The 20,250-nt window shown below is 39.5% G+C and overlaps 1 protein-coding gene across 6 annotated transcripts in view; it reads right to left on the reverse strand.

Annotated features, from left to right (window-relative positions):
* Positions 1-20,250, reverse strand: part of ROBO1 (roundabout guidance receptor 1) — a 320,661-nt gene that overhangs the window by 36,652 nt on the left and 263,759 nt on the right. For all 6 annotated transcript variants that reach the window (XM_037377901.1, XM_037377906.1, XM_037377904.1 and 3 more), the window contains exons 12-18: positions 20,008-20,176; positions 19,745-19,911; positions 15,996-16,117; positions 13,338-13,569; positions 11,922-12,043; positions 8,267-8,438; positions 944-1,141 (exon numbers count right to left, since the gene is read on the reverse strand). In XM_037377901.1, the coding sequence (XP_037233798.1) occupies positions 944-1,141; positions 8,267-8,438; positions 11,922-12,043; positions 13,338-13,569; positions 15,996-16,117; positions 19,745-19,911; positions 20,008-20,176 (1,182 nt within the window). The remainder of the gene's footprint in view (positions 1-943; positions 1,142-8,266; positions 8,439-11,921; positions 12,044-13,337; positions 13,570-15,995; positions 16,118-19,744; positions 19,912-20,007; positions 20,177-20,250) is intronic.

The raw sequence follows: 20,250 nt of genomic DNA on the forward strand, positions 1-20,250 counted from the left end.
TATCTTTTGATTACTAAATATCATACATTCTCCTTCTAGTCCTTCAAAAGCAGGACGTCCCATTTTCTGATTCATTCCAGAATTTATGGTTCTTACTCTATGAGTGCCTATGAGGTACTGCTTTGAAATTTAATGAACTGTAGCTTATTGAATTCAGCTTTAACTTCAGGGCTTAATCAAAAGATTACTGCATCAGGAGAAAGCAAGTTTTTGTTCCAGAAGATCTTCCAGGTAGAGATTCTAGTTTTGTTTGCTATAGAGTACACTGTAAAGCCCTGCTTGGCCAGTGACAATCTGGTATAAAAGGTTATCAATAACATGAAAACGAAGAGTGCTTTAAGTTAGTCCCGCTGCTGCCATTCTAACTGAATGCAGATGCAAGATGTGATAGCCCCAGAATTCAGTCCCAGCAAAGGGTCTCACAACAGCATTTACAGAAGAGCCTTGGAAAGTATTACTGACTGTTGTCCTTTTGCAAACAGCCACTTCACCGCATCCCCCTGGAACACAAGGGAACCCAGCTACACGCACCAGAAGCGTTACTGAAACGTACACCACGGTTAGCGTTCTCAGCAGCAAGCAAAGGACTGAACAGGAGGGACGGCAAACCACCATCCACTTAGCTCCTTTTCAGCTGGTACAGCGTCAGGTAGCAATGGCATATTGGAAGCTCCCGGCCTTAAATCCATCTTTACATTTCTCATTTGTAGGAGTATCTTTATGTAAAGCTAGTCTAGGTATTTTGCTAAAGGCTTATGCTTTAAAGCCAGGTTTCAACACTTTAATAGTTGCTTTCTGCATCGGCTCCTGATCCATACTTCCTGAAAGCACTGAAGTAATTTGATAATTCCTGCGTTGAGTCTTAGAAGAACAAGAAACTTAAAATAAATAGCCAGTAAACAGGCATTCAGCACCCAGCAGACTGAAATATGTAATACGGCACCTTTTCTGATACCCGCGTAAGTACTAGTGAGTCCATTTCGCTTCTTCCTATGGCGATACAACCAGATGCTGAAGACCATAAGGATAATCCAACAGGCTGCACCAATTCCAGCAATAAAGGCTGGCTGCTTTACTACGTCAGAAATCTGCTGGGCTAAACTGACTTGATCTTCTGAAGACACAGGGTTTCCATGAGAATCTGAAAAAAAAAAAAAGACACCCAAAATAGCCAATTAATTTGATTGAGTAACTCTAAAAGGCAGCATGAAAAGAACGGACATAACCAGTTTTTCAAGGAAAAACCCTTAAGACTCCTTCAAAATCTCTATTTACACGTCTAGATAGAAATGTTTTGTTTTCCATATGAGACAGATACCTCCAGTCAGCTACCCCAACATCCACTCTTGTAACTGAAAATCACAGAATTACAAATTCAAAGTACATTCACATGAGGTTGGTACTGAGGGATAAATTTTAATTTAGCAGTTCCTGACAGATGACTTAAATCTTGTATTACACATTCTAATGTACTCTTTGTAGTCTCTCACTTTGACCTCAATTAAAGAAGACTGAATATTTAAAAGGATGTAAAGACGTAAGAGCACAAAATAATCAATCCTGCCTTCTTGACTTGCATGAAAAAGCTATAGAGTAACTAAAAAATGAGTTATGAATTGGTAAAAACAATCACATGTTCTCATTATTACTGAACAAGCAGCCCTTTTCAAATACAATTTATCCTTAAATATCCCACTTGAAAATAAAGAATGTGTTATTTTTCCACATATTTTTAATATTATTTTTTTAATAGAGAAAACACCTGTAAAATCAGCCTTTTCTACTCTTTCTGTACTGAACCTTTACAAGAGTCTTGTAGGAACAGCAGTAAGAATATTCAGTTGGTGACCAATGCTTTCTACCTGAATTGAAGCAACTCAAAGACGAAATACTGCCGTCCTGGTTTTTTACCACTACAATGAGCACTTACTGGAAATTTCATTACTGCACAGGCGGAGGGCAAGAATTCAAAACCTTTACTCAGAGCGGATATTGCTTTACACATTCCGCAGCTTAGGCTTTGAAATACCCATTTTTTTTCACTCTTGTGTAAATCCAACATTTAATGGCTTTATGCTATGGGTAGTGACATCAGATTCAGAATGAGAGATTAGTGTTTAAAGAGAAAGGTGCTGCTACTAATTCTATTAATACAACCTATATAAGAAATGAAAAGGTATTTACTTAAGTAAACAAACTTTTTCCCTACAAACTAAGAAGTGAATAGATTTTAATTTTTTTTTTATGGTGACTGTGTTGCACAATTCCAAAATAAGCCTAAATAAAATATAAGAGACTGCAATACAAACAGGAGATGGAATCACAATAAACGATACAAATAATAAACCTCCTCTGGAAAAGGATACCTTTTTTGAATGGGAAATGGTTAAATTATAACACCTTCTTCCAGTGAAGAATTCCAGACGTCAGTTTTTGCAACACTGAGGTCAAATACCTATTTTGCTGAGGCATCACCACCACTTTTGACTGCTACCTTACTGGAAATTATATTTCATACTTCAGGTCCCTTTATCCTCTGTGATGCTAAGCGCACTGCCTAGTCTGAAAGTTCACCAGGCAGACTAATTTTTTCTTACTAATACACCCTTTGTGTCTGCTGGGTTTGTAGATTTCATGCCTATTTGTGCAATGTTAAGATGGGTTGCTTCAGATTTTATGGAGACAGCCAAGTGGAGTTCCACACAAGTGGCCAGATGGGCTTAAACATATAAAGTATACTGTGACCAATGCATTAAATCTGTCACTCTCTATTCTCATCTTTTGTCTCTTTGCAGCTGAGGCCATATTAAGATATGAAAACTTGCATCATTGGTCTCTTTGCAAAATGAGTAAGCTTATTACTTCTGTATTTTTAAACAGCTACACTACCTCGTACATCTTAATGGAATAGAACAAAAGATTTCCAGAGAACCTGTGGTCCTGAATAAATTTAGAAGGTTGAAACATATTTTTCCTCTAATCCTTTACATACATATATATATATATATATATACACACACACACACATATAAGAAGAATAAATCCGGGGCAGGAGGTAGGGGAATAATCAAAACTCAAAAGCCAAATAAGAATGTTTTTTAAACATGTCAACAATTCAGCCATACAGAAAGACAGCATTTTCATAGATACAAACATTTTTTTGTATAGAAATTGCTCAGGACGTCACTCAGTCAATGCATGCCTGAAGCTTACAAAATACTGAAAAATCACTTGGAACATTTATTGTTCTAATTTTTAATTAAGATGCATTTCATGGTATTATTTTGCTAGCCATTGCAAGCGTAAGAACAGCATAATGATATATTTGCTTTTAAGAAATTAGGCTTATGGCATGTCATACATGGGTGGACCGTTACAGCCATTGCATTAAATTAGCTGGTATATATTTAGACGCATGGTGAAGAGAAAAATGCCTATGCGTTCATGTACAGTCGCATATAACAGCATCATAGAACAGAAGATGGAAGGGCTTTCAAGAGGCCACATTTGACTCATGTCCTGCTCCTCTTATAATGCAAAAATAGAATGTAAGCTAAATATAAAGCAAAGGGAATGAAATCTAGTGAACTTCTCATTACTAAAGATTTCCAAGAACATTATCTTGGAAGTCTTTCTTTGCGAAGGGCATCTTCTTTTTCCATAATAGTCCTGTGACATCCTGAATGATCAGTCAGGAAAAAAGGCTCTTGAACTAAAAAAAAGTACTTTTTCCTCATCCCAGGAAACTTCTGGAAGCTTTGACTGAGATATAAATGGCTCATAATCAGCATTCCTGTTCCTGCTTGCACTCTTCAGGGAGACGTGCCAAAATAATAAGTGAACATAAACATTCTACGGCAAAGCGCATCGTACTGCCAGAGCAGCAGCCGCAGCGTTTAATGTACTTGAAAAATGCCTCAGAGCTGTTGGAGCAGGCTGATCGCACAGCTCCCTGAAACCACCATATTATCACCGTGACTCACCCCTTCTTCTTCTAGCCCAAGATAAGAGCTTCTTTTTAATCACAGATAATGTCGCTGTGGCTATGGCTCACAAGCTACCCGATTTGACTGTCTTGAAGCTCCAAGTTTCAAACTTCAATGAAAACTAATTAGAGTTTACATTGAGAAGAACTGGGACCTCTAATTCTCTAATCTTGAATATTCGTATAAATAATAATAATGTAAACCCCAACATTTAAGTTGTTAAATGTTAAATAAAAGATTAACATACAATTAAGATTGGAATGCTGAAATTTCAAAAAAGACACATAATTTCAAATTCACAGGTGGGCAAAGAACCTTAACTTTGCCCTATGGAATGGTGTACAACCTATGGAATGGTACTTTTCCATATGTCTGTCTCATTTAGTATAGAAAATCTACAAAGAGTAAGTAGGAAGATTTAAGTTTTGTTGACTTTGCTAATCCTGGAAATTCAAAACGTGCAAAACACCTGGAATATATAAACATGTCTGAGTGTTTCCTCAAATATACATGCATGATGCAATAGTATATCTTTGGTAAAGTATTATACCAGGCTAAGAATATGCTGTTTTGTCTCCTTTCTAGTTATATACATTCCCCAAACTGGAAAAATATCAGGTTTGCACTTTAATCTTGTAACATACGGTTTGAGGAAACAGCACCAAATTGGTTTGGAAAGGTTTGTTGTGAGGAAAAAAAAAAGGTTACTTTCTTTAGGTCGGTTGCAGGCCACAAGACAAAAATATCAACAAAAAAACCCTTACAACTATCACACTAGAAGTACTTGAAGGGCTGACAGAATAATATTCCCGAAGGCATGCTAGCTAGTTTACAAATCACTTCTCCTAAATGAAGCAATTAGAATAATAAAAAATGCAATGAGACTTTCTTCTGTTTTGTACACTTGAGACATCCACTGGTTGAATAACGCACTCCAGATAGAAAATAATTGTGCAGACTTAATAAATAGCTGCACACTGTATATGCACACAAATTACGTGTTTAACAGTAACACTAACTGCAGCTTCTCAGAGCTGGTACCCTGAACAGAGTATGTTGCAATGTGTTCCGATTGCACTAGTTATTTGCCAACAAGTACAGGTAATAATGCCAAGCTATCACAGGTAGTATCCCATCACTGTACAAAAGTTAGGTTAGAGATCAGAAAGAAAAAATTAAAAATTGTGATAATTCCCACCATTCTGTATGGAGCATTTTTGTAACCAGCGTCCTGAAATTACGCATCGTGACAAGAAAAGAAGTTCTATCAAAATTCGATGATTTTTCCTTCACAGCACAGTATTAAAAACATAATATAGTGAGCTGTGGCTAGCTCTCATGAAATACATTTTTTTTTTTCTTAACACCAAAGTCATGCAGTCTTTCTTCATGTAAAATACCAACTTTTCTTTTAAAATAAACAAACAAATAGTTTTCCAGTCCTTGGAATTCCACAGAAAGCTTTAAAAGGTCATTCAAAAGCCAAGAGGAAAATTCAAAAGCCGCAAGGGGAGGGTTTTAAGAAGACACATAATTTGTCAGTCGATCTCATGATTTTAAACACAGAAAGGTGAGTTCTGAATAACAAGGAAGTAGATTGTTGGCTTGTCCCTGATGGCATGGGAAGTTTGGGGTATTGCAGCTCCGTGAGCTGCTTCATGTCAGCTGAGATGTGGAAAATGAAAGCGCTTTGAACTTACAATTTGTACCTGTCTTTGTAACAGGTTAAGCGTGTGCACAAGGTCATTTATCACAGCTCAGCTGATGCATGGGACTGCAATTGCACGCCTCGGCTCTCAGAGAATCCAATGTCTCCTGTCCTCCCTTCTCGTTCTGGAAGCTGGCCTCCCAAAGGTGAAGCTTTCTTCTGCTGTACAGCTGGCTGAAACTGCCCAGGCATTTCTCACAGACACAACCCCGGCAGCACCCTGCCGAGCACCAGGCTCAAAAGTGAGGTCGCTGCACCAGACAGTAGGCTACACTGAGGGAGAAAAACTCTTTGGATGGTCCAGAGCCAGCCACAGCCTCATGTTTTTGCAAGAAAAACACATTGTAAGGAGATGAAACGTTTGATTTTAATGAAACATTCTTAAGAAAAACAAAACCAAAACCAAACCCCTCTGAATATCTAAATAACATCATATATCCTGTTTCCAAACATGGAATTCCTAATGAGCTAATTATTATTTTTTTTAAAAAAAAGCTATGGATTGCACTAATTCAGCTATCAGAAAAAGATTTCCTGAAGGAACAGTTGGGATCAGTGACAGAAATGTAGAAACCTGAAGTTGCCGGTGGCAAAAATGCAGGTACAGGAGGGCAGGGCTCTCCCAAGCCTTCTTTCCCCCATCCCTGGCCTCCCTTCCCTCTCTCCATAACCATGTAATTAATTGCTGGTGAAAAGCGCCAGCTGATGACATCAACAAATTAATTTTCTTTCTTCAGAAGAGCTACCAGAAAAACTCCAGTGTCTGCTCCACACCCATGCTGGGAGCACATCTAAGAGCGAGGAACGCCATTCCTCGCGGGGGCTGCAGAAGAACTTGTATCACAAGGTAGAGTTAAGGAAGCTGCAGCCATCCTTCTGCCTTGTTGATTTTAGGTTGATCTGTGCTACTAAAGGGTACTCCTTTTAAATTTAAGTACTAATTTTCCGCAGCCTCCTCCAGTTGCTGAAAGGGCTGCAGCACTATCTAGGTATGTCTTTGTGCTGCTTCTAGTGGCATGGATGTCCACAAGACTCCTGCCTCCAGGTCTTTGCCAGGTAACAACTAAATTATGGGATTTTTACCACCATACATGTAGATCTGGCCATGCCATCTGATTAGAAGTAAGCAACACAGACTATGAAAGCAAACCCAACCACAAGAAAAATATAGATTCTGCCAGACTTGCACATTTGAACACCCTCTGAGGTGTGTGACTGGTTCATGCTTTCTAACATAGTGTCAGTAAAGGCCAGGAACCCAGAAGCAGGCAAAAATTTTACCCGGACAGAGACTAATTTGTTTCTTTTTAAGCTTATCAAAATCCCCAAGTGATTTAAGTTCCATTATAAAATTCACCTTCATTTAGCATTTGTTTATCATCAGAGAAAAGGTGAGGGGGAAGTGGTTATAAAGTTTTTGGCTCTGAACATCAAGGTTATTTTGCACTCATAAGCCTCACTAATTCAAAATTTTCAAAATTTAAGCCATACAGAACAAACAACTGTGACTGGAAAGCTGGCTGTAGGAAGCTGTGAACGGTGGCTGGCTGCGGGAAAGAACAATCCAACACGTTTAACTGTGGGCTTTTGCACATATTAATGCAATGTCATATAAGCCGTGTGTAATTTTGTCATAAAAGCTCTATTAATGTAATTGGGAATCATACGCCTATTTTAGTTAAATAAGTTAAAGATGATCTTCATTTTAATAGCCAAGGAAATGTACACGTAATTTTCCAGAGAATACATCAATTTGTCGGTCTGGTTTTCACATGCAGTAATTACAGATTTTTAAACATAAAAAGCGAGATAAGAAGGAAGATCTACTAATGATACAGAGAGAAACAGGACATAAAGTCCAAAGCAACATGTCAGTTTACTTTCACAATTATATACTGTAATGATAAGGTATTTTGATACTGGGATACTGGTAAAGCAGCATATGACTCTACCTAGAGCTACTCTAAATAATCTTCAACTAACCAACAGCAAAGATGCGTTTCTCCCAGATACATCCAGGAGCAATGCCTCTGATCTGCATTCATGACAGAGAGATGTTGGGTGTAAACGAAGTTAGGAGGTCAAGATTATCGTAAATAATCCGTGTACCTCTTTTTCCTGTACTCAGGTTGTTTACTAGCTTTCACACACAGCAGATACTTATTGTGCTTAACATTGACATGCTCTTGGTTTTTTGCTTCGATAAAGAAAGATAAAATCTGATCAAGACAAATTATATTCCTAAACTAAAGTAAGACAACACTTAGTGATTCATACTTCCCTACTTGTTTTATTACACCAGTCTTAAGTGTGAAAATTCACTTTGAAGAATCAATAACTGAAAAGCATTGCTGAATTGGAACATTAAAAAACCCTGTGTTGTTATAAAACCATCTTTAGAATGCAGTTCTAAGGCAAGTTTTAAACCAGAAATGCTAAATCCTGCTATTCTAGAGATCAAGTAACACTATCTATTTCACTTGTCTCGCAAGTATTTCTGGTGCCATAAAAGAAAAAAAGCAAACAAACAAAAATCATTGAGACCAATAGGTAGGATTACCAGCAGGCTTACCTAATTGGATAAACTGGGGATCACTTTTCACTCCAGGTCCTGCCCCAGTACTTGCGGCCACTTCCACGCTATATCGAATACCAGGAACTAGGGAGGGGATGACTACAGAAAAGGTGGAACCATCTACCGTCTTGTTTATATGGTATCGACTTTCATTGCCAAGACACCAAACCTGCAGGGAAGGAAGTGCACGGTACGTATACATGTTCAAAGTTCAACATCGAAGGATAAGCAGAAGGAAGGATGACACATTCCTTCCTGCTGGATAAAGAACCTTAGAATTTGCCACTACTCTAATCTGGGTCACGAATTGCTGTCCTAGGCACTATGAATACTGAAAAGATACTTCTTGTTCCAAAGAGCAGTTCCAACTACTAAAATTATTTGATGGGTTATTCGTTTTTTTTACAGTTCAACCAGTGACATCAGTGCTAATAAAACTAAAAGCATTAGTAACACAGAACAAACAAGGGAAGCCCCATCGCCAAGAACTGGTCACCTAAACAACAAAGTAAGAGCATTCAGTTAAATGAATTTGCAATTCTCCTGTTCAGGAATCATATGTCAAGCAAGGCTTTCTTCACTGAAGTGCAAGGGCAAGTCTTTCATCACATGACATCACAAGAGAATCGATGTCATGCTGGAATCCAGATGTTATTTTTAAAAAAAAATATTAAGAGACAACAGCATGGCATCAGATCTCATTTTTTGGTTCAGATCAGGACACAGGTCTAACAACCTCAATGCACCCCTTTATAAATTATATCAATGATATTAAATGATTGGGAGAAACAGTATGATGAGATATTTTTATCTCCTCAGGCCTGCACCATTGATGTGGCAAATGCTTTTAAGAGTATAGTTGAACTCCCAACTGCTATTAAAGGTGAAGCAGCAGCTAATCTAGGTCTGCTAAAAAACTAATGAAGCCATGTTGATTTCCTCTTTATTACTTTCCCACAAATGTATTGCTCTACAATGAATATTTATCCAGAAAGTTAGATTAGTTAAATTCAGTACCTTATCTGTAAAGAAGCAAACTTTCCTGAGAACAGCAGCATTTCTGAACGTGTGCTGATTGTACACAGGAGGGATGATTTTGCTTTTGACTTATGGAGCTCCTAAAAGATGCAGTACCCAGATAGCTGCTCTTAATCCCGTGTGCAATTCTGCCGCTGTGGGGATTGCCAGGTGAGTGGGCGAGAGTTTCACGTGCAGAACAGCTGCCAGGGCCCTTCCTGTAGAGCCCTTTCTGCTGGACACTGCAAACGCTATTCCACCTTCAGGACATTTTAAGACCCTTTTCCCTTCTCTGGATGCCAGGGATTGAAAAAGGGCTGGTGGGACACTGTGAGGATCTGAAACGTATTTTAAGCTCCTTTGCAATAGAACCCCAACAGCATATACCTAACCGCTGCTGCAGCGCAGGTCAGAGCACACGAAGAGAAGAGAATCTCCTTTTTATATTCTGATACAAACTAGACACTGTTTCAGTCAGTAGCAGTAGTAGAATTATTAGTATTAAGAGTAATAGTGCTCTAAAATCCTAAAACATGGTCCATGAATATGCTTTTATGTAAATAAGAACTCCATAAAGTTAAGAACAGAAGATTTAAATCTACATTTTGACTTATGTCATTTTCACAGAAATTGTTACTGCCACCTCGTACAATGTGGGGTGTGCAAACAACAAAACCAATTTACTATGTACTTGTAACTGCTCACTACTAATTAATAAATAATAAATTCATAATTCATTTGTTCTTGGGTGCTCAAACACATGGAAAAATTCACAAAACAAGAATGTCAGGTTAAACATCAGGTTGTTCCGTGCTTGCCTGCTATATTTAATTGCACACCTAAACAGGCAAGTGAAAAATAACTTTAAAAATGTAATGAAGGAAGGAGGAATTCACATTATAATAGACACATAAGCGAAGAAAGAATTAGTATAATGAGAATTTCTAACTTCATGTGCTAGGAAAGGAGGGAATGATTTCTGCTGTGATTTGAATTTCTGGCCTTTTGTGTGTGCAACTGTCATTTCTTCAGTTAAGGTGGTATCCCCCTGCCTATTTGTTTTATCCTTTAATTAAAGTAGGTACACTCTTGCCTTAGAACAGAGTTGCTGAGGAAACAAAGAATTCCCCCACATACACATACCTTTTTTCTAGGAGAAAAGAGGAGACAGAAAAATAAAGAGGAAAGGAAAAAGAGAAAATTTTGCCGGACACCTATTTGGTTGTTTGGTTTTTTTTTTTTTTTTCTTGTTATTAGTTCTGTATTTATTTAGCATTTAGACAAAAACTCCAATTACATATAGCAACTGAAATAACACTCTGCGCATGGTAGAAAGCACAAAGGATGGCATCCACACAATAAATGTAGATGTGAAAGGTGCCAGTATGCCATCTACTGCTACACAAGCACTACAAGAGGCTTGCTCCTACACCTGATAGCCTTTTACCTCTGAACGCCAGGAGGTATGTTAGGTATTAGAGCCACTGGGAAAGGTGAGTTTCCTGACTTTTATTGTTTTGTCCTTACAACCTTAACATTTCTTTGATGCAGTTTCTTGATGGAAATAATTCCTTCTCTTCAGCTCAAGATCTGTCTTTAAATAAAATAACTTTGCAAGTATTTTTTTTTCCCCCGTTTACATTATATATCTGAAACTAAGCCATAAACCGATTTTCTTTAACAGCTGACCAGGTTCTGAAAGGCATTTTATTATTCTAAATTGACCATGAAGCTTAGCGATCTTTTCCCTTTCCCATTTCTACTGAGATAAAAAAAGCTGAATGAGTTTTGATGGCTAGGAATATATGCCTATAGCACAGAGTTTTAACCTGAAAAATAGCCAAGACATTCTCATTTGAAATAATTTCTCAATAATGTGCATTTGCAGGAGACTAAAACCAAAGATCCTGCCTCTCTGTGGCTATAAAGCTTACTTGATATCCACAACCAGGCATTTAAAACATCTGTAGCTTGCTTCAGTTACTTTGCTATGTAAATTATCTCAAAACAGCTTGAACTGAAAATATAGTGTATGTTGCTGAATTAACTCCAAATAATAAATATTTTTAAGGTGCTTACAATTTGTTAAAAATTAAAGAGCATAATGAGGCAGTGTTTGTGTGAAAGGAAAAATTTCTATACATTAAATACATTTATTATTATACAAGTACATTCTTTACTTGAGAGTTTCCCATTTGTTTTAACTACACAGTTACGCATAATTTACTCAGATCTTAACACTGTTAATTATTATCCCTGAGCTTTTCAACTCATTAAGCCTGTTTATATTTACTACCTCAGCCAATGTCTTTTGAGTCACAAAATGGTTCTCAAACAGGTATGGTTCCTTCTCTACTTGCGTGTGCATTTCTCGAGGTATAATGAAGGCAAGCAGGTAGTTGTTTTAATTAAGAGTGCTGACCCTTTGCTTTGATTTATGGAGCCCGCTTTAATTGCCTTGTCCCATCCAGACAGAATTACTAAATACGGAGCTTGAATCGAAGTGATTTTTCTCTCCGGTTTGTCCCGGCTAACCAGCAGATGGAGCCAAGCACCCACGAACAACCCGTCACTACCTGCCCCATGCCCCCCCTGCCAGGGGACCTGCCAGGGGACCCCCCAGGGCCAGCGGTACCTTATATTCCTGAACCTTCCCGTTCTGGTTGTCCTCGGGGGGCGGCTGCCAGGTGACCACAATCGCTGTCCCATTCCCTTCGTTCTTAGTTACTGAAACACTTTGAGGTGGAGCACTAGGAGCTGTTTGGTTGGAAAGAAAGAAGGAACGGGGAAGTTCGCGTGCAGAAGTGAGGTTTTTGAAGAGGAAGATGGTTTCTGGCCTACACAAAGGCTTTCTCTTACACCCCACCCTTCATTGAGAACAGTTCTTGCCCACAAGATAAAGTAAGACAGAAGGAAACTGATGGGAACCTGCATCGAGATCCCCGAGTTCTGCCGCAGGACAGTAAGTCACACTTGTCACCACCTCCCCAAAATCAGATACCCAGTACTTGAATGTCACGGTCCTGAGCACTGACTTACTCACTGGTCTGAAATCATCTCACCCAGGATAGACAGTTTTGAAAAATAAAGTCTGTAAGTTGACCCCAATAGACTGCTAAATCTCAGTTCCTCTAGTGTGTAAATTACAACGATTAATACAAAACTTACTAAAATATGGATTAATAATAATAATAATAATTCAATATTAAAATAACTTTAATAACATTACACAATAATTAATATTAATTAAAATCCGTATTAACAGATTTATACTAATAATTTATGTTCTGCATTTTAAATAGCCTTTCTAAAGACTGGATGCTTAGCTGATGCTTAGGATGGTGCAGTTAAGCACACCTGGCAGCAATAAAGCAGAGCTACCCGGCATTTCTGCTGGGGAGGGGAAAGGCTGCACATCCCAACAGAGGCACCGAAATCCCTATTCAGAGGCACTGCCCATCTTGCATACTCATTATGCCTGAGCAGCAACAAAAGGAAGAGCTTCACGAATCTTCTCTTTTTAGCACATGTATGAGATGGAAATACATAATTTAGTCCACTATCTCTGCTGCCCTCATTCATCTTTTCACTTTGTCTTCCTGATTGATCCAGATATAAAAGCCTTCTAAAACTGTGGCTTCCATTCCCTCTGCTATAGCTCTTTGATGATTTCTGTGGTGTCTGCTATCTACTCAAGATAGTGATTAGCAAGTGCTTGAATCTGACAGAAGTCACTTGTGACCAGACCATGAACTCAGCAGGGAGGAGTGCACACTGAAGTGAAGATAAAAAGCACATTTCCCATTGTGTGTTGGAGGGGATTTTTGCACATCCCTCTCTCTCCGTCTCTCTCACATGGTTCTGAATATTTACTTCTGTGTCACCAAACAATTCACATAATGATCAGTCCGACACAGCCTCTGCTGCCGCAGATTGCTGTTCTCAAACAGCACGCACATCAAACAAAATCAAATAATGAACATATCAGAGGAAAGCAGGCCAGACTACTACTTCAAAAAGGAAAGATGAAGACAATCTGGCTCCTACTTGCCTTCTTCCAGGGTCTTTGCAAATTTCACTTCACTATCTGCTCCCTGAAACTCATTAAAAAAAGGACGGGCCTTGATTTCGTAGTTTACACCTTTCTTCAGCTCTGGAATGATAACGCTGTTTTTGGTTGGAGTCCTCACTTCAAAGATTAACCACTCTGACTCTCCGTAGGATGCCGGGGTAGGTCGGTACAGAATCTTATAGCCTTGAATATACTGGGATTGTTGGTCAACCTGGCAAGACAGCAGAACACACAACACATCCTTTAACAAATACGACCCAGGAATGATGCCTGTGACACTGTGCATGGCCCTCAGACCATCCACCCGCTCATTTTATTCAAAGCAACAACACTGCCAAGGCAGATAAAGGTGGCTTGCAAATTACAGGCGTGAGTCACTAGTGCATTAATCTGTTTGAAGCCGGTAGAACCGTGCTGGTTTCCGTGGATTTATGAAGGCATTAAAGGGGGATAACGGAATTGTATAATATGCCCCAGCTCCGTGAAATGAACAGCCTTTGCATCTGCAGGGCCATGGAGCTCAGCACAGGGCAGGCTTGTGCCCACCCGCATCTGCCTGGCAGGGCAGGCACGGGGGGGGGGGGGGGAGGGCACGGGCAGGGGCTCTATGGCTCCACAAGTCAGGGTGATGAATACGGAGCTCAAAGAGAGAGCCTGCCAACTCTCCCGAGGTGTGGAAGCCTCCCAATATCCATGAAATGAGCAGCGCTTCCTGCCTGCTTCCTTCTGGAGAAAGGGAATGGGAAGGGCAGCCAGCTGGCACTGCCTCCATCGCCGTGCCGAGGCTGGGCTGTCAGAGGGCAGATCTGTCCCGGCTCTTCCTCCATGTCCACCCACGCAGCAGGAGCCGCCTCCGCTGGAGGCAAAGGGCTGTTCTGAGGGGGCTCTGAGAAGGCTCATAAAGCACAGTATGGTGACGCAGCCAAGGCTCGGAAAAGCAGATCAAAATGATCCTCGCTGGCCCTGAATGCTTTTTAGAGCGAGGTGATTGCATATCACATGTATGGAAAAAGAAATCTTAATGTGAACCAGGGTGGGATTCCATGGTCGGCTACAGCCGAAACAGAAAGCTATCTAATGGAACTGATCTCTCAATGATCAGTCACTTATTTTTTAACGGCCGGTTTCCATTTCTGATGAATAAGAAAATCCTGTAACAACAACAACAACATTTTAAAAAGTGCATCAAATTTTCCCTATTTTCAAAAATCTCACACAGTGATACAGTAAAACTGTTTGCTTGCAACTTTACTCCAGAAAGCAACATGTTTCATTTTTAATAATCACATAAAGAATGAGTGTGTTAACTGAAACTGAGGTAATGCTTATTTTTGAAATTGCAGAGAAGCCACAGGCCACCCCAGAGACTGACAAAAACTGCCTGTCTGGAAAAGGTTGTTCTGTAACTAAAGGTCAAACAAAATCGTGCTAGGCACTACAAAGATGTTTTAACATTATTAGTTTAAACAGGAGATTGCCTGCTGCAGGTGGCCGTGTAATTACCGTGCAACACAGCAGATATTATTTGTACTCTTGCAGCACCAAGGAGATCTGGTCATGGACCAGGACTCCACTGGGCTATGGCTCTTCTACAGAGTCAAAATGCCTTTTGTTCCTGTTCAAAATGTTCTGGCATGGCATGGCAGGGGTTACACCCTGTGCTTCCCTACACTGTCCCTGCCAACATATTGACATGTTCAGATGGAAGTCCTAAAAAGACCTCAAAGCTCATTCCCTTTGGTTGTATTCCTGCACCTGGTATAATTATCCCCCTTTTTCTCTTCATTCTGCATTCTATTTTAAAACTGCTCTTCTTCGAATTACATTTTCTTATCTTACTGCTTGGTACTTGTAGTTTCACATGTTCTTTCTCTTCATTCCTACCTCTTGATTGCCAGCTCTCTCCCACAGCAAACATTCCTAATCCTTTCTCTCACAGAGGCCTCAGCCTTGTAAGCCTACTTGAATCTTTTTCACGTATGTTCCCATTCCCTTTGCTTCAGGACTCCCACAGCGTTGTACCCCCCTCCCTCCTTTCCTCTGCTATATCCTCCATGCGCTCAGCTTCCCGCTTCCTCCTGCCAGAGCAACCTCAATGCAACATCTGAAAACCGCCTGCTCTTTCCGTCTCTTCTCCCTGTACTGTGCATTCTCATAGCATCATGGGAAAGCACAGGTTCAGATGAGGCTATACGGGTTTGGGTGTGTTTATCAGTATGTATATAGGGCGGAGGTAACACTTTCAAACGGAATTATGCAGTATTTCTCTCTGCTGGTGACTGGCAGACAGGGAAGTGCCCATGCTATCTCATTAGGGGACTGATACGCTTCCTACTGAACGCAGTGCGAAAGCTTCAGATGATAGGATTTAAGAAGGCTTTGATCAGTCCTTCAGCTTCCAGAGGAGGACTCTGAAACTCTCACCATATTGTAAACAGCACTCTCTACGGAGACATAAAATGGTAACAATGGGACAACATTTAATGAAGTAGGAAAGCAAAGACCAAGTAGCAGTTACCCCAGAGAAAAACATCTGCAAGCATAGAAACTACACAGACTCTTAAAGTGTGACTCCACCACAACTGGTACAGTTCAGCAGCATATATAACCACCTCCCCGACACAGGTTTATACTTACAGTCCAATGAACTTCAATTGAGGAGGAAGAAAGGATAGTAGGGTTGTGCAGATGTAGTACCACATCACCTAGTTCTCTCTGGACCTGCTTGTGATCCACACCTTGACTTGTTGGTGGAACATCTGTAATAATTCAAGATTCCTTTCTCACAAGTATACATGATTGCAAAAATAAGTATATGTAAATACAAATGAATATATCATAAAGTATATCATGCTATCACCAATGAAGTTTACCCTAAGCACTTCCCAATTATGTAAGAAAAAAACCTACATTAAGTATTTTCCAGAGCAAATCACTAGCGCTTAGGTAGCACCAAATCAATGCACCGCACTTTCTTTGACAGAGAGAAACAGGAGGGAAATGCCACATAAAAAGAAAAAGCACACTCAGGGATGTCTTTGGTAAACGACTACAGCAGCATCTCTTTATTCTTTTCTGAAGGGAGAGGGAAATGTCCTATTACCCACTGCAAATTCCAAGAGACCAGGAAACCTATAAAAAGTGGCAAAATCAGAAGCTGTATCTTCAGATAAATTCATGGGCAAACTTACTGTTTTTAATTACAAAATAAATGTAAAAAATGAAGAAATGAAAAATGAGTCACGTGGCTGCATCTTCTCTGCTGGCAAATGACTTCTGTAAAGAGAAGGCAGAGCACAGCTGACTGCTGTCTGCCTCTTCTGACATTTGGTCCATCTTACAGCTAAAATAATTGTTCATACACATGAAGGGACAAATTCCTCTCAAGATACACAATGATACAATGGAAAAACATATTTTCTCCATGCAGAGCCTTTGAAAAGCATATTTAACTGAAATGGAATGACTGTCAAGACATAAAATTTATAGAGCAATCACTAATAAGGTGTCTAAAATATATATGTACTATGGACAGCAGATAACATGGCTTCTGTATTGATTTCATGTATCTCTCCTTGATCGCTTCATTTTAAACATATACCATGCTGACTAGGACTAAAAATCACAGACTGGGAAATTAATGAAAAGTACTAACAGTGATTATTATTATTTATTTTTTTAATTAATAGTTCCAGGTACAAAGCAATGCATTACATTAACTTTGCTCCAGCCTACTACTTTGCTGCCTGACCTCCTCTAGTGACAAAGCAGTATCAGGAAATCTTCCAGGATTCTGTTCTCTGAAGACCTTGGAAATTTCAATACCTGTCTGCTTACAAGAATTGCCAAAGAGAGAGTACAGATAAATTGCATATATATTTATGTACAATTACAACTACTACAGCAAGTCACTGTAGTTGTGTAGGCTATCTTGAAAGCTAAGGTTTGGACAGCACAGTTGATGCTGATATAGAAGACACTTATTAAATGCAAGTGCAACAGTTGTAAAGCATGCTTTTTGCATGGTGGTAATATTCTTGGTTTCCCAGCTTTTGGTCTTCTCTAAACAATAATAAAACCATTGCAAAACTGCATTATGACAAGGCATGAGGACAAGCTTCTTTCCAGAAATATAGTTCCCATTTGGGAATACAAAACTTACAACACTTTGAACTTTTACCATACAGTTTCCTCAACATATTTACAAGAAGTTGGGATTTCTTGAAAGTTAAAGAAGCAAACTGAGGTTAGTGTGGAGTCAGTGGGTGACAAATTTGGATTGTTAGCAAGGAACACTGATAACAATAAAACAATGAAACCAAAAAACCCTCCACTGAATCACTTCCGTAGCCAGATGTAGTATATTCTGCCAAACAGTTCATCTATTAGAGTATTTCCCTCCCTCCAAAGTTTGAAAGCATTTAAGATAGAAGCTTCTGTTTGGAGAGTTGCCTAAACGTCACCCTCTTAAGACTGTAACAGGAAAGTGAGTAGAATAATTAGCTCTGTCTTTGCTAGTCATAAAAGATGAGTAATCAATAATATGAATCAAACTATTAATAGGCTCATCCATTTGCATGTCTGTACTATAGGACAATACATGTGTCTTCTTGTTTCAGCTCCAAGCTTCTGAGACAGGGACTGTCAGTGAGACCACCTAAGCATGTTGTTGTTAATGTTAGTAAGGTGTAATGATGAAGGTAGGTCAGGTTCCTGGTCTGGACATGGATTTACGACATGTCTATACCACTCTAGACAAAAAGTAAGCTGGGAAATTTTTGGACTTAGCTAGACCACCATTTACACAAAACTGCAATGGTATTGGAAGAAAAATGGAACTGCTTTAAAGAACTTGACACGAGATTATATTTCTTACTATTGATGAACACTTTACCTATCAGTTGGTATTTTCACTCAGGCTTTGTACGGTTCTCAGGTCTTTATATGATTTATATAAAGCTTTTCCATGCCATTCATTATAAACTATTCCGGTCTGCTGAGTGGACAGAACACTGCCTCATTCACTGTGTCACAGTCAGGTCAGTGATCAGTTCATTTGGGACATTCAGACCTCATCTCATCCTCATCTCCAGGAATGAAACTACTGCATGAAAACCAGACTCATGCAGAACACTGCAGCCTGCCTACAAAATAACGCGTGTTGCCTTGTTCCCAGGAATACAGAGATAACTGACAGGTTACTAAATCTCCCCTTGGTAACAGACTTCGGAACCTGTGCAATCCCTATTTTCCAGGTGACCATGACTCTGCTGTCTATATATATAATCCACCAAAATGGTCACCCATCAGGAGAGATGCATAGTAACAAAGGACAGCAATGTGAAACTGTTCACTCCCCAGGGGTGACGAGAAAGACTTGCTTTCAGACCAACTTCAGAAAAAATGAAAAGTCACCAAGGGAAAATGCTTTGTTTCCTTTAAGGAACTTCCCTGCAAAAACGAACATGTACTTATGCAAACAAACAAACAAACCAACACACAACACAGGCACTCTTAACAAGCCAGTGGGTCAATTTCCCCAGCAAGTAGGAAAAGCATGGGGGTAAAAAATAATTACCTCTATCAGTTTTACTTTAAAAAAAAAATCTCCAGTTTTTTTCTTCTTAAATATTTCTACTGAAAAACGCAGGCTGCAAAGTTGCAATGCATTATTTCCTGTACACCATCAGAAGTGTCATTTGTTTTCTACAGTGAACACAAAAGTTGTTTTAAATTTTGCGTAGCCAGATTCAGTCCATAGCTTGACTTGTCATAGCTGGAGCCAGTGGATGACTCCTTCATCCACTGCCACCCAGCCTCTTCTTCCGCTTGGTTATCTGTATGCATTGTCTCTCTTCCCTAGTATTTTACTTTCAATAGTTACGCTATTGAAATACTTCTGATATATTGCCAAAACCTCTTCTTTAGTAGCTCACAATGCCCAATTCCTTCAAATTTTAAATTCCTCTCCCAATGCAGAAGAAACCAACTTAGATTATGTGCTGTTTCTCTCTCTCAGTCTTATGCCTCATTTGATTCACTGGACATAGTAACAACATTTCCATGGAATTTGAGGAATTGCATGATAACTTAAAAAAAAATCAGAGATTACATTTGTTGCTAATGAGCTATTCTGCAAGATGTAACAATTTCTGGGTAAGAGATACTAGGGTTCCCTTAGGCAACACAATATGCTATCTAAGCAGCTTTCAGAGTCTATGTTATACAGAAATGCAAGTTTAAACACTGTATTTTACCATCTAGTATGTATTATAGCCAGAATAGGCAGAGGGTCAGAAGCTACTGGGATTTCTGCATCTGGATTGCTCAATCGACTTGTGACAGCCACTGTGGATACCTAAAATGTTCAGTTATCAAAAGCTTACCTTGAGTTTTCACTGGATCAGATATTTGGCTTGGGTCACTTAGTCCATATGCATTAGCCGCCCTCACAAGGAAGAGATAAATCGCATTAGGTTTTAGCCCTTTAACCGCAAAACTCTCTGTTTTCACATTTTCAGCCACAGTTTGCCAGCTGCTACCAGATGCATGGCTAAGGGTAAAACACACATAACAGCAGGTTAGCACGTGCCTCTTTAACAACATTGCATAAGCATAAGTACAGCGAGATCACACGAGACTTATATACCTGAAAGCCTCAATTATGTAAGAGGTTGGTGTTGCACCTGAATTCAAATTAGGTTGCCATGACAATGTGACCGTATTTCTGCTGACATCTGTAACCTCGGGTTTTGATGGAGCACTAGGAATCAAGTTTGGGTCAGTGGGTCTTGGTGGCTGCACTGGGACTCCAAACTCTAACAAAGGAGAGAGAAATGCTGAGTACAGACAGGAAGCAGCCCTAAGCTGAATGCTGTTCACATCCGCACTG

This window comes from Falco rusticolus, chromosome 2 (assembly GCF_015220075.1).
Source record: "Falco rusticolus isolate bFalRus1 chromosome 2, bFalRus1.pri, whole genome shotgun sequence".
Classification (NCBI taxonomy): Eukaryota; Metazoa; Chordata; class Aves; order Falconiformes; family Falconidae; genus Falco; species Falco rusticolus.